The 13,560-nt window shown below is 49.1% G+C and overlaps 1 protein-coding gene across 1 annotated transcript in view; it reads left to right on the forward strand.

Moving 5' to 3' along the window:
- The first annotated feature begins 835 nt into the window (after window positions 1-835).
- The window catches only part of EDA (ectodysplasin A), a 50,979-nt gene continuing 38,254 nt past the window's right edge, over window positions 836-13,560 (forward strand). The window contains exon 1 of the mRNA XM_083596505.1: window positions 836-1,313. Coding sequence (XP_083452631.1) covers window positions 975-1,313 — 339 coding nt within the window. The 5' untranslated portion in view covers window positions 836-974. The remainder of the gene's footprint in view (window positions 1,314-13,560) is intronic.

Below are 13,560 nucleotides of genomic sequence, written 5' to 3' on the forward strand. Positions count from 1 at the left end.
CTACATGGTCAGATGCAACAATGCTCTGAATCCCAATTGCTGGAAACTGCACGAGGAGGTTAAAGTGCGCACGTGCTGGAATTGTGCTTGCTGGTTTCCCATAAAGGGCACTGGGAGGACAAGGATGCTGGGCTAGCCGGTCCCCTTTGGCCTGATGCAGCAGGCTCTGCTTATGTTCCTAAGCCGGAAAAACGGGAGAGGCTGCACCTCCGCTCTTATTCTGCCCGAGGAGATGATTCTATTCTGCTCTCCCATTGTTGGAAGAGTTCGTCTCTGTCTCACTCCTGAAGAGGGCATCGGATCAGAGGAGTCGACTTTCCCCTTAACGTAAGGGAGGAGGGGATGAGCCCCAAGGAGGCGCTGCCGTCCCTCAAAAGGCGCCTGGGTTCACCCCAGCATCGCAACTTCCCCGCACGCCTGGCAGCAAGAGGTGCGGGAGCGAAGGGGGTCGCGGGCAGACTCCGGCTCGGGGGCGGTCTGGCGGCAGCCCTCCAACCGCTGAGGGGGCGGCCCTTGCGGCTGAGCAGCCGCCTCGTAAGGAGGTTTCACTAGGGCTCAGTACGCGAAAGCAGCTGCAGGCAAGGGCTGGAGGAGTCCTCTCGCCTGGAAACCCGGAGCGCCGCTGCTGCCAGCCAGTGTAGGCAGCAGTAGGCAGGGCCATCTGGCTGCAGCGCCCCCAGCAGACTGCCCGCTCAGAAGGCTCCGGCCAAGGGGAGCCCAGCGGGAGCTGCGACCCCTGGGCCCCTCACAAAGCGGCCCCTCGGGCCCCCCTCCGGCGCAGAGGAGGCTCCACCCCCCGGCTCCGCCCCCGCCCCCGCCTCCGGAGCCCCGACGCCCCGAGCGGCCGTCGAGGGAGGCGGAGACAGCCGCGCTCAACCCCGGCCGGCCGCTCAGCCAGGCACCCAGCCACGGAGGAGCAGGAGGGCCGCAGCCGGGATGGGCAGGCCGCAGTAGCGCCCCCAGGGGCCGGCGCCATGGGCTCAGAGCCGCAAGCCGGAGGAGGAGGAGGCCGAGGTGGCGGCGGGAGCGGCTGCGGCTCCTGCGGCGGGGCCCGGAGGGGCGTGGGGCGGGCGCTGTCGGGCTTCTTCGCGCTCTCGCTGGCGCTGCACCTCCTCACGCTCGGCTGCTATCTTGAGCTGCGCTCCGAGCTGCGCCGCCGGGAGGCGGAGGCCGCCTGGCCGCCAAGGCAGAGCAGCGCCGCGCGGACCGCAGACGACCAGGACGGGGGGGCGGCGGGCGAGGTCTCCGGTCCCGGCCGGCCCAAGCACCGCTTCGCTCAAGAGTCCGGCAGGCAGCGGCAGCAGCAGCAGCAGGTGGGTCCGGCGGTTGGTCGGTGGGGCGCAGGTGGCGCTGGAGGGGCTGCACGGGGGCCCTGCGGCGCGCTCTCGCCCGCTGCAAAGGGGCTGCCAGACTCCAGCTCCCAGCGTCCCTGGTCCCTGGCCGCCACGGCGGGGACTGACGGGAGTTGGAGTCCGAGGGCGGGAGGGTCGCAGGTCCAGAGCTGAAGAGGGATGGGGAAGCGGGAGGCCGCTGTTGGCCCCAACAACCCTCAGGGAGATCGTGGTTTGGCAGCCCGCCTTGTGGCGGCGGCGATGGCGGGGCGGCGGCTTCGTAGAGCAGGCAGTAACTTTTGTGGAGTTGCAGGGAGCCCCGCAGGATCATCTAGTCCAGCACCCTTGCAATGCAGGACTCACAGCTAAAAGATCCCTTACAGACGCTGTCCGATCTCTGTTTAAAAGCCTCCAGTGAAGGAGGAGACGATGCCACCTTCTCCCGAGGAGAGCACTCGTTTACTGAGCTTAGCACATAAGCAAGTGAGTGTCTGTGATTCATTGCATTGAGATTACAAGAAAGGAAATTCCGACTAAACACTACTTTCTGACAAAGGAGCCAACTCCTAGGGGTCAGGGTCAATTTGCTCCCCCCATAAAATATTTGAGGGGGTCTAGCCCTTTGCCCCCAAGTTGTAGGGCACTGCCATTCAAATGATGTGATCAATTATTTGGGAAGGGGCTTATCTGTCCCCAAGATTTTATTCAAATTGGCACCCCTGCCATCTGATAGTAAGAGCCATCAATAGTGGAACAGAGACTCCCTCTGAAGAAGTTGGCAGACTCTTTTGCTGGAGGTTTTTAAGCAGAAGTCAGATGGACATAGGTCATAGGTCATGGATGCTTCACTTGAGATTCCTGCACTGTAGTGGATTGGACTAGATGACCCTTTTGGTCACTTCCAACTCTACAATTCTGAGGTTCTACAAGTAATTGTGTCACCCATGTGAATGTGAACATTGTGGTGGTGTGGTAGTGAGGCGTTCTCTCCACACCACCCCCAATAATTATACCAATATGAGACATTGCAATTTATGGTTTCCAGTTGCAAAACACCACCAACTTCCAGGCTGTGCCAATTAATTGTGTGCTTGGCAAAGACTAGCCATGAAATAGATGCCTATTTTCAGCTTTTGAGGAGGATCCTGCTCTGTATGCCCAAATGAACTGACTGGGTCAGTTTCTTTCTTCTGTACTCCATGAACTTTTCGTTGTTGTTCTTTAAAAATGCCTTAAGTCTGCCCAAATGTGAGCAGTAACTTTGGGTTCCTGGTAAAGACCAAATGAATAGTTATGGGCAGCTGCTGTTATTTCAGGCTGTTGCTCTGATTTCTTCTGATCTGATCTGGAGAAGTTGTTGCATTTCAAGACAAGCAGCCCCATCTAACACTTATTTTTAAAAGGATCATTGTTCCTGTTCTGGAATCCTGCTTGTGGATTTCCCATTGAGGTGTCTGTTTGGATACTGTGAGAACAGGATGCTGGACCGGATGGGTCCCCTTCGGTCTCATCCAGGAGGGCTCTGCTAATGCTTTTATGGAAACTTCAGGTTCAGAGACAGTCTGTTTAGATCCATAGGTTCTTATGGGCATTTTGCCACTGTGAGAACAGGATGCTGGACTAGATGGGCCACCGGCCTAATCAAACAGCCAGATTCTTCTAATGCTCTTATACAGTGGTACCTTGGGTTACGTACTTAATTTGTTCCGGAGGTCTGTTCTTAACCTGAAACTGTTCTTAACTTGAAGCACCACTTTAGTTAATGGGGCCTGCCGCTGCACCGCCGGAGCACGTTTTCTGTTCTCATCCTGAAGCAAAGTTCTTAACCCAAGGTAGTATTTCTGGGTTAGCAGAGTCTGTAACCTGAAGCGTATGTAACCTGAGGTACCACTGTATTATCTATCTAATCTCTCGCCGCCCCCCATTTAAAGTAACACGTTTTAGCCTAGATTTGAAGGGGGCTCCTTTGTTTGTTGTAATAAATTGTAACTGTAGGTATGATTTGATACTTAAAAAGAGCTATCCGTCTTTTAAAAATGGGTGAACAAATTTACCACTATGGTCAGCAGAGTTGTATGCAGTCATTTGGCAGTATCTTCAACCTTTTCAAAACCAGGACCCACTTTTAATCCAAACATGCATTTCTGGACCTTCTTTTTACTCTATGTCTGCAAGGTGGTAGGGCTCCTGTTGCGAATTATCTTGCATCAGGCCACAAACTGCAAGTGTCTCCTAACCTCTCAGCTGAAGACCGATGCTTTAGAACAAAAGTTTTCAACCTTTTTGAGTTCATGGCTCCCTTGACCAACTGCATTCTTTCTGCAGCTCCCATGTGGGGCTCAGAAGCCCAGTTATGTCACCCTTTGCCTGCAGAGCTGGCAACCTCTCACCCTTTTTTGAACACCCTTGTGGAGTGTTCTCTTAGCCTCCTCTCCTCTCTCCTCTACTTGGGAGTCCTCAGGGCAGCCACTGCTGCTGCCCCTGATCTCTGAGCTGCCCCCCTGCCCCAAAGAGAGCTCACGCTGTGTCCCCCAGGGGCCTGGGAAGAGGATGCCTCCAGACTTAGCTGCCCAGCAGAGACTGGCCAAAGGTGAACATGAGGCCTGCACCTCACCTTGGGTGCCACCGGGCCTGCATGGCAGAAGGTCTCCCCTTGGGTGCTGGGTGACCCTTGCCTGTAGAGCGGGCAGCCCCATACCCTTTAAAACACCCTCCCTTGTGGAGCATTCCCTCAGCCCCCACTCCTCTCTCATTGGGCAGCAGCACCCCCCAAAAAGATGTGCATCCTCATGTCGCCCCATAGGGGCCTGGAAAGAGGATGCCCCCAGACTTAGTGGCCTGATAGACACTGGCCAAAGGTGAACATGAGACTTGCACCTTACTCACCTTGGGAGGCAACAGGGATCGCTGCTGGGCCTGCATGGTGGAAGGACTCCTCTTGAGCACTGGGCACTCAGCTCTGAGGCAGGGATTGCATACAGCCAGCACAAGAAAAGCCAGTGCGTTGCTTGCCTGCCTGCCCGGCCTCCCACTTGTCCGCCCATTTCCAACAGCCAGGGCTGACAGACTGGTTGGCTGGGCTCCCTCACCCACTTGCTTCTTACTCCGAGGCAACCTCAGCTCCTGGCAGCCCGCACCCCCTGGCCAGCTCCAGAGGCACCATTCACCTGTGGAGCTTATAGCCAGGGCTGCTGCAGCAAACAGCCACACAAGTCTTTGGGAGACAGATGTGCAAGAGGGCATCAGAGGAGGGAGGGGAGGAAAGAGGGACAGAGGGCAGTGTTGCCTATGGCACCCCTGACCATCATTCAAGGAACCCCAGGGTGCTACGACACACTGGTTGAAAACCACTGCTCTGGAATAACAAGAAGCTGTGTTTTTTTAATGGCAAGATTTATTTGTTGCATTTATATCACGACTTTTTCTCCAAGGGGCTCAAGGTGGCAAACATGGTTCTCCCCATCTCATTTAATCTCCACAACAACTTTGTGAGGTAGGTTATGCTGAGAGAGTCAATGACTGGCCCCCAAGGTTACTCCCAGTGAGCTTCATGGTTGCGTGCGGATCTGAACTCTGGTCTTTCCTAGGTTCTTGTCTGACACTCTTAACTATCATGCCACACTAGCTCTAACCCAGTGGTTCCCAACTTTTTTTGACCATGCCCCATGTAAGCATCACTAAAATCCTGGTGTCTTCCCTCTGTGACATATAATACTTATTATTCAAAAAATGAACTCCTATTCATGTAGAGGAAGCCTAAAAGGTCATTCACTGTTAATAACTCATTCTCAAATTGCCCCCCTTAAAAATCAAATTGCCTGCCTTAAAAATTAAATTGCCCCCCTGTGGGGTGTGTTGAGGACTACAGCTCTTTCCCCTTGTTCATAATTTGACGTAAGCACAGCAATTCATATAGAAGCTGAAATGACAAGGAGTCTCATGGTAAGGCTGACCGGCCCTTGACAAATTGTCCTGGTCCTGCCCTGATCCATGAAATAAGTTTGCATTCTGCATATCACTCTGCAGATAGACAATGGATATATAAGCACTGCTTTATTTTGGAAACTGAAGCTCCCTGTGTCTGTGTTCCCTTGGCTTCCACTCATAATCTATTATCTTATTTTATTTATTTGCATTTACATACCTTTTTTCTCTAAGGAGCTCAAGGTAGTGAGCATTATTCTCTCCTCCCCATCCAATCCTCAAAACAAACCTGTGGGGTAGGTTATGCTCAACTTTGAAGCCTACTAGTTGAGCTTGGGGTTAGTCACTGCCTCTCAGCCTAACCTACCTCACAGCCAGTGTTTGAAATTTGCCAGGCACATTATGCACCTGGTTTTCAACCATTTGCAACCACGTGAAGTTGCCTGGGTGCCAGGATGGTGCCTGACATCTTCACCCTCTGGGAATCATTGGATCTTGTGTTTTCACACACTAATACCCCATCCTGTAGAACGCTTATCAGTTATATTGCATCTGCACAATCAGAATGAATTCCAAAGTATATGTGGACTATCCCTGGTTCAAATGACTTTTCTTGTTTAAGTTCTCAAAGCTCTTCACATAGCTCTTCTGAACTAGCCAGATGTTTAACTGAGAATCAATCACAGTCATTATTCGAAAAATAAGACCTTAAAGCTGTCATTCCTACAAATGGCAAGTAGACATTCCGTTTTGGCGACTGCAACCTTGGTTTAACGAGACATTTGGCGCCTTGCTTCTCTATCTGAGTTTCTAACACCTGTCACAGCATGGTTGTTGTGGGGATCAAATGAGGAGGAAGAGAGAACCTGGATGCCACCTTGGGCTCTTTGGAGATGAAAGGATGGAATAGAAATGCAAATAAATAAACAAATAAACGCCAAGCAAATTTCAAGCTAATAAGAGCTTGTGGGTTTATCATGCAGGGATATAATGTTCTTAAGCACCTTCATAAGCAAAAGGATAAAACCCATCCAATTTGCCACTTAAGAGCTTCTCCTGGTGTTTTCCTCTGTTTGCTTATAGTATATGGATCATTGCCAAGTTTTGTAAGAAATACCCACAGGCTAAGTTGCATATATCATGTCTATTAAAACTGACAGTAAATCTGTAAACAGTTCTTCCAGAGCACCTCTTGCATCTTTTCAGAGAGCAGAGCACCCCGTGCATCTTTCAGAATTGTACACTACCTAATTGTAAAAAGCTCTAAGCATAAAATAATCAATAAAAAAGAATTAAAAGCAAGTATTCCTAAAAAATCAAAATGTGAATAAAAGCAGCAGTTTAAAATATATATTATTTTTAAAAAGTATATTAGCATGTCTGCTTTACATAACTGGGTGCGTCAGGAGTGGCTCAGGACTCCATGTCTGCTATGGCAACCATGGGTCTGTCCCAAATAATTTCTGGCCCGGTCCATGCTGCAGGGCACAGTCTGGATTTGGTTTTCTGTCCTGAATTGGTTGATGGTAACCTTAAGAGTGGAGGAACTTTCTATAGTTCCACTGTCATGGTCAGATCACTACCTGGTGGAGTGTAGACTCACTGGAACTCAGAACCTCTGCAGTGGTGGGGGACCAACTACGATAGTGGCTCTTGGGGAGTTTCCTATTTCCTTGGCAGGCATTTTTTTTTTTTTTGAAGTAGGGTTGCCATATTTTGACAAGCAAAAAAAGAGGACACATTTGCCTTATGACCATGCGCTCTGGCACACATCACGATGCCCTGTTGCGCCAGAAGCTGTTTAGTCATACTGGCCACATTACCTGGAAAGCTGTCTGTGGACACACACTGGCTCCCTTGGCGTAAAGTGAAATGAGCACCACACCCCTTGGTCGCCTTACCAGTGGTGTCCAAGCTTTTGTCAAAGAGGGCCAGATTTGATGAAGTGAAGGGCTGTAAGGGCCGACCAAAGTTGTTAACCTTTTTTTAGGATTGAAGTTGTTGAGCTTTTTTATGATTTTTTACCCCAAAGTTGTTGAGGGTTTTTTTTTAGGATTTTACCCTAGGAAATAAACTGCCACAGGGGCCGGATTAACCATCCAGGGTTCCTTTACCTTTTACTGGGGAATTAGCTCTCAACGTTAATAACCCCTGCCAGGCCAACCAGCCTGCAAAACAAGCACTGCAGTGGTTAAGAATCACTAATATAGCCCACTCAGTTCAGTGGCAGCCATTAATATGTTAAGTCTGCCTATAAAAAAATAATGTTCAGGCAGGTTTTAATCAATTCCCAGAAACAGAAAAAAGCATTACAAACAAATTACATGACAAATATTTTTAAAGCCAAAAGCTCATTAAGGGGGATGTGCACATTAAATGTGCCTTAAAATGGCGAACATTTTGCTCATAAAACTCAGCTCAACCATTCTTCCGATGAGATCGAGACCTCTTCCTCCTCCAGCTAGCAGGTAGCAAAAGAAATACATGAGCGTGTGCTTGTGGGGTAAGGGGTAGGGGGCTGGCGAACAGAAGAGAAGGGCAAGCAGGGCAGAGGGGGCAGCAGCCACAAGCTGACATTGGTGGGACACAGTTCCCGATCCCCATGTTTACAGGCGGTTGTCAGGTTTGCAGATGCAGGTGGGGGGAAGCAGGGCATGCCTGCCATTAAGCCACTGCGCAAGGAGAGAGGCACTTGAGGAGAACAGAGCCAAGGAGACCTGCAGGAGAGGGCGAGTGGCGGACTTGTCTCACATGCCACATTTGGCTGGGTTAGGCAGGGTGGGGGGAGAGAAGACGTGATGATAATTTTTTTTTTAAGAAAGGAAAGCAAAATTTGGCAAGAGCCTGATTAAAACAAAGGCACATTTGCACTGGGGCCTAGAGCGGGGCAAGGACTCTTCTGAAACGCACCACCTCCCTCCCCCATCACTGCACGGCTGCATGATGCACCACCTGGCCAAGGCAGGCATTTGGGGCCTTACCTTTCCGCCTATTTGCATACACCATGCTCTCCTCAGCCCCCCCCCGCTGTCGCCCAGCCACCTTCCATTCTCTCCCTGCCTCCCCCCCCCCGACAAATAAACATTAGACAGTTTTACCCAACAGCAGCCAACCTACATTTTAAATCCTCTTCGGCCAATTTGAAAGGTATAGCTTTGTTTTGGTACACACACCCTGCCACGCACTCCAAATATGCCGGGCTTTCCTGCCGACTTTCGACTGGGGTTACATCTAAACCTCCCCAGCTTAGTCTTCCAGCCAACCACCACACCATTTAAAAAGCGAGACTATTTGGGGAAAGGAAGCAGCGTGGGGAAACCACTGATTAAACATTCACGATCCAATCAGTGTTGTAACAGCAGGGGTGCTTTTCGTGCCTGTGTGTGGCATTAGGTGCAGCAAAGTTAGTAAGACTTACTCACTTCAGCTCTGCTGGAAAAACCCAATTTCCTGAGCACACCCACGGGAAAGTGGGGACATGCGGCGGTGGCACCTCCCCTCCCTTCTTTTCTTTTCCTTCAATAAAGGTAGTTCCACCCATGACCAATGCGGGCGTCTTTCCCAGCAAGCAAGGCCTTGGATGTCTCACGCTCGATTTTGAAAGCCCCATCCCACCATGCTTGCTCGCTTGCTTGCTCTCTACTGCTGCTGCTTGCAAGCCGCTGCCTCGGCTGCCAGAGTTCCTTCTGCCACTTCGGCACCTGCCTATGATAAAGCTGCAGAGCTCTCCAAAGCAGCAGTAGCACCACCAACACTGGACACTGCATGCCCATTCTTCGTCCTAGAGCAGCCGCCATCAGCGGCCTCCTGGACAGCATAGACCAGATGTACTCGGGCAGCAGGAAAAAAATCTGGGCATTTTGCATTATTTTAAAAATCCACCTGGGCAGAAATTTTAAAGTTTAAAAAGAGGACGTATCTGGGGAAAATCCAGACATATGCTCACCCTATTTCAAGCTCTGGTAGACCTTTGGGATGGAGAAATGACCTGGCAACCAGGCCCATGGTTCTCTAGGGAGCTGGTGATCATGCAGTATGTGAGATGATTTTGGCGGGAACTCTGAATGAGTCCGAACAAACACAGGCGATTTGAAGGCCTATTTTGTATGGCATTGTGGCAGCAAATAAATCTTTTTCTCTGCCATCATTGCATCAGCGAGGAGCCATCCAGTAAAACTGTTTTGGATGGTCAGGGGTATTTTACACTCTGGCCCACATGAGGAGAATTTAGACCACTTGATGGCTCGCTGTGAACAATTTGCTCAGCAGTTCACTGAGAAGATTGCTTGGCTCTGTTCTGACTTGGATGCTAGAGTAGATATGCATGTAACCTTGGCCCCTGCTCGTCCAGTGTTAATAGATACTTTTCGATTTGTGGATGTGGGCAGGATCCTGGAAGTGTGAGAGCCAACACATCTGTACCTTTCCTGGCTCATCAAAAGTGGGTGAGGGGAGTGGTCACAGCCTCCTTACAACTAGGCAAGGATGCAGTGTTCCTAAAGGAGGCAGCTATAAGACCTCTACTGAAAAGGCCCTCCCTGAATCCCACTGCATTGGATAAATATTGGCCAGTCTCCAATATCCCACTTCTGGGCAACTTACTGGAGCGTATCATCTCAGTTCTGGGGGTTTCCGGAGGAGACAGATTATCTAGATCCATTTCAATTTGGTTTCAGACCTGGTAATGGGACAGAGATGGCTTTAGACATGGGAAGCATGTCCCTGTTGGTTCTGCTGCAGCTTTTGGTAGCTTTCAATACCAACAACCATGGTATCCTGCTGGGCCACCTTTCTGGGATAGGACTTGGAAGCACTATAAATTGTATGAAATCTGGCTTGGTGGCAAATCACAGCCAGTTAGGCCTCTAAACAGAGGGTATGCTCTGTTGACAGTATCAGTCTGCAGCATTCCAGACAAAGTGGAATTCCCAGCTTCATAGTCTTCAGTAGCTGGACCACTGCAGCCGAGCTCTCCTGATCCAGGTATGACTGCCACTGTCTTGCCAGCCACCACAGGTGAAAGGCATTCATACAATGATGTGACAGGAGGAGTATATAACATAAGATGTGCCCGCTGGATCAGGCCAATGGACCATCTACATAATCATGTTCTCACAGTGGCCAACCAGATACCTCAGATGGAAACCCACAGGCAGGATTTGAGCACAAGAGCAGCACTTTCCCCTCCTGTGGTTCTCTGCAACTAGTATTCAGAAGCACAGCTATAACTGTAAAAGCTGGTAGCCATGGATAGCCCTCCATGAATTTGTCTATTTCTCTTTTAAAGCCATCTTGGTTGGCTGCCATCACTGCCTCCTTTGATCATGAGTTCCATAGTTCTTAGAATCATAGAGGAGTTGAAGTGGCCCTGAGGGTTGTCTAGTCCAACCCGCTGCAATGCAGAAGTCTCTACTAGATCATATGTGGCAGGTGGCCATCCAACCTATGCTTAAAAACCTTCAAGGAGGGAGAGTCTACCATCTTCCGAGTTTGTTCCACAGTTCTTACCATCAGAAAGCTCTTCCTGACGTTTAGTCAGAATCTCCTTTCTTGTAACTGGAAGCCATTGTTTCAGGTCCTTCTGGAGCAGGAGAAAACAAGCTTGCTCTGTCTTCGATTTGCAGGCCCTTTAATTATAATATCTCCTCTCAGAGTCCTCTTATCCAGGCTAAGCACACCCAAATCCCTCCACTGTTCCTCCTAAGGCTTGAAAAAGAAGAATCTGTATTATGGTCATAGGCCAGCATAAGGTAAAAGCACCTACATACATAAGTAAGGTAAAGGGACCCCTGACCATTAGGTCCAGTCGTGCCCAACTCTGGGGTTGTGGCGCTCATCTTGCTTTATTGGCCGAGGGAGCCGGCGTACAGCTTCCGGGTCATGTGGACAGCATGACTAAGCCGCTTCTGGCAAACCAGAGCAGCACACAGAAACACCGTTTACCTTTCCGCCGGAGCGATACCTATTTATCTACTTGCACTTTGATGTGAGCATGCTAAATAGGCAATAGGGCAACTATAGAAGTAAGGGGTCCACATACTCATTCTCTCAGTTACAACAGACCAGCAAAAGATAAAAACAGGCTTTGTTTCCTTTATCATCTTGGTTACTCTAGTCTGTACACATTATAAAGATGATGTTGAACAACATCGGGCCCAGGACAGAACCCTGCAACACCCTACTTGGGACTTTTTTCCAGGATGAGGAACCATTAGTAAGCACTCTTTGGGTTTGGTCAATTAACCAGTTACAAATCCACCTAACAGTTACCAGCTTCTCTGCAAGAATGTCATGGGGAACTTTGTCAAAAGCGGTACTGAAATCAAGATACACTATGTCCAGAGCCTTCCCCTAAGTGTCTGGAGGTTCTAGTCCTTGTCAAAATAACAAATTATATGTAATTTTCTCCACTAGAGTTTATTTCAGAGTGAGTGGTACCATACATCCAGTGTAAGGTTTTGTGATGTTTTCCATTGTGTTGCAATGACTACTTATGCTCTCAAGAGCAAATATACAACCAATTCTTTTGACATAAAACATATATAGTAACATTAATTTTGGACAAGAAACAAGGGTTTCTTTAGTATTATTTATCATTTCTGTCAAAATTAAATCCCCTCCAAATCTTGCACCCACTTACATTCCCACCATAAATGATTATCACAGGGAATATTGGTAGTTTATTAATTATGGCAAATGTGCTTGAGATACCCAAAAACTGTTTCTAAGAATTGGATGATCCAGACCTGGGCTACGGTCCCTGTGCATCAATTCTCCCTGGACCTTTGCTTTGACAGCCCCTCGAGACATAACCCAAAGGGCACAATAGTGACCCGCATTGCAAGATCAATGCAGTCCTAGTTTGTGTGCAAAATGCAACACGATTCTTCCAACAGAAAGTGCTGTAGAGGCGACACATACTGAGTTACTAAACATATAAAAGTTATTCTGATTTTTGGCAAACTCTCCTGCCTTTGGGCTTCATGGATCTAATCCAGGAGATGAATTCTGGAATCAACAGTGTCTCCAACTCAAGGGGCTCTGCTGAGAGCTTGCCAGCTATTACTATTTCCAAGGAGAGTCTAAACTATTCTTTCAGAAAAAAATATCTGAGCTAAACCTGTCAAACACCAGTGCATGTTTTTCCATAACAAGTGACTCAAGGAGCCTTGTCTCAGCCCCATTACAAAAGAGTATTTATCTGGTGCCGATGGCAACTTGCTCGAAACAGACATAATGCTCATACAGGCATAGGATTGTAGGGTTGGTTGGAAAGGACCCACAAGGTTCATCTAGTCCAACCCTCTGCAATGCAGGAATCACAGCCTAAGATTCCCTGACAGGTAGTTATCCAACCTATGTTTAAAAACTTCCAATGAATCATAGAATTGTAGGGCTAGAAGGGACCTCAAGGGCCACCGTGTCCAGTCCCCTATCATGCAGGAATTGCAAACTAAACTTTTAGCAAGGAACATTTGTTCAGGACTTGACAGAATAGTATTTTTTTCTCCATTCAGTAGATTTTGGTCACATCTCAATTCCAGGGTTTTGCTGCCTCTGTCCTGTGGTCCATTCAGGTTATGGGAAGGAGATTGGCTTGGCAACCATGATGGATGACCTAACACCACAAACTAGGTGGAGGGGAAAGTGTGTTTCTGATGGTTATGGTGAACCTCCTTTTGTATTCCTTCTTTATATTACTAATTGGCTGTCATGAGCCAGAGTCAAGAGTAGGTCAGTAATAAAATACCCAGTGTCAGTGAAGTTAACTCTTAATTCAAATAAATTAGTGCAGGCCTAGTGATCGCAGCAACTCTTCCCAGTAGGTCTTGCCTCGATGAGGCAGTTGCGAGGACTGCCCCACGTTCCCACGATGTCCCAGCAACCCAAGGCTTTGTCTTCTTGCTTCCCGTTGCTCCACCCTCTTCATTTCTCTGCATGTTCTGGGAGAACAGGAGGAAGGGGGACCACGTTGCAGCAGGAGGGGGAGATGCCCTGGCTTCTTCAGCAGCCTGCCTCATCTCTATCTCCTGGCTCCCCTTTTCTCCTTCCTCTGCCTCTGGACCACTCTCTGCCACAGCCTCTTCCTGCTCACTAAACCCTGTTACCTCTTCAGCTTCCGACACCTTCTCCTCCCAGTCAACCCCCTCTTTTCCCTCCCAGCTGCCCACCAGGTCAGAGTGCACCATACACCACTGATTATAGGAGCGCATGCTAATTCTTATCCAGGAGCCCATCCTTAAAGTTCCCTGCTGTAGCCCCATCTGCTTACTCAAGCAACTGTCTACTGTACAACTTAATGCCA

Source organism: Podarcis filfolensis (assembly GCF_964270895.1).
Source record: "Podarcis filfolensis genome assembly, chromosome: Z".
NCBI lineage: Eukaryota > Metazoa > Chordata > Lepidosauria > Squamata > Lacertidae > Podarcis > Podarcis filfolensis.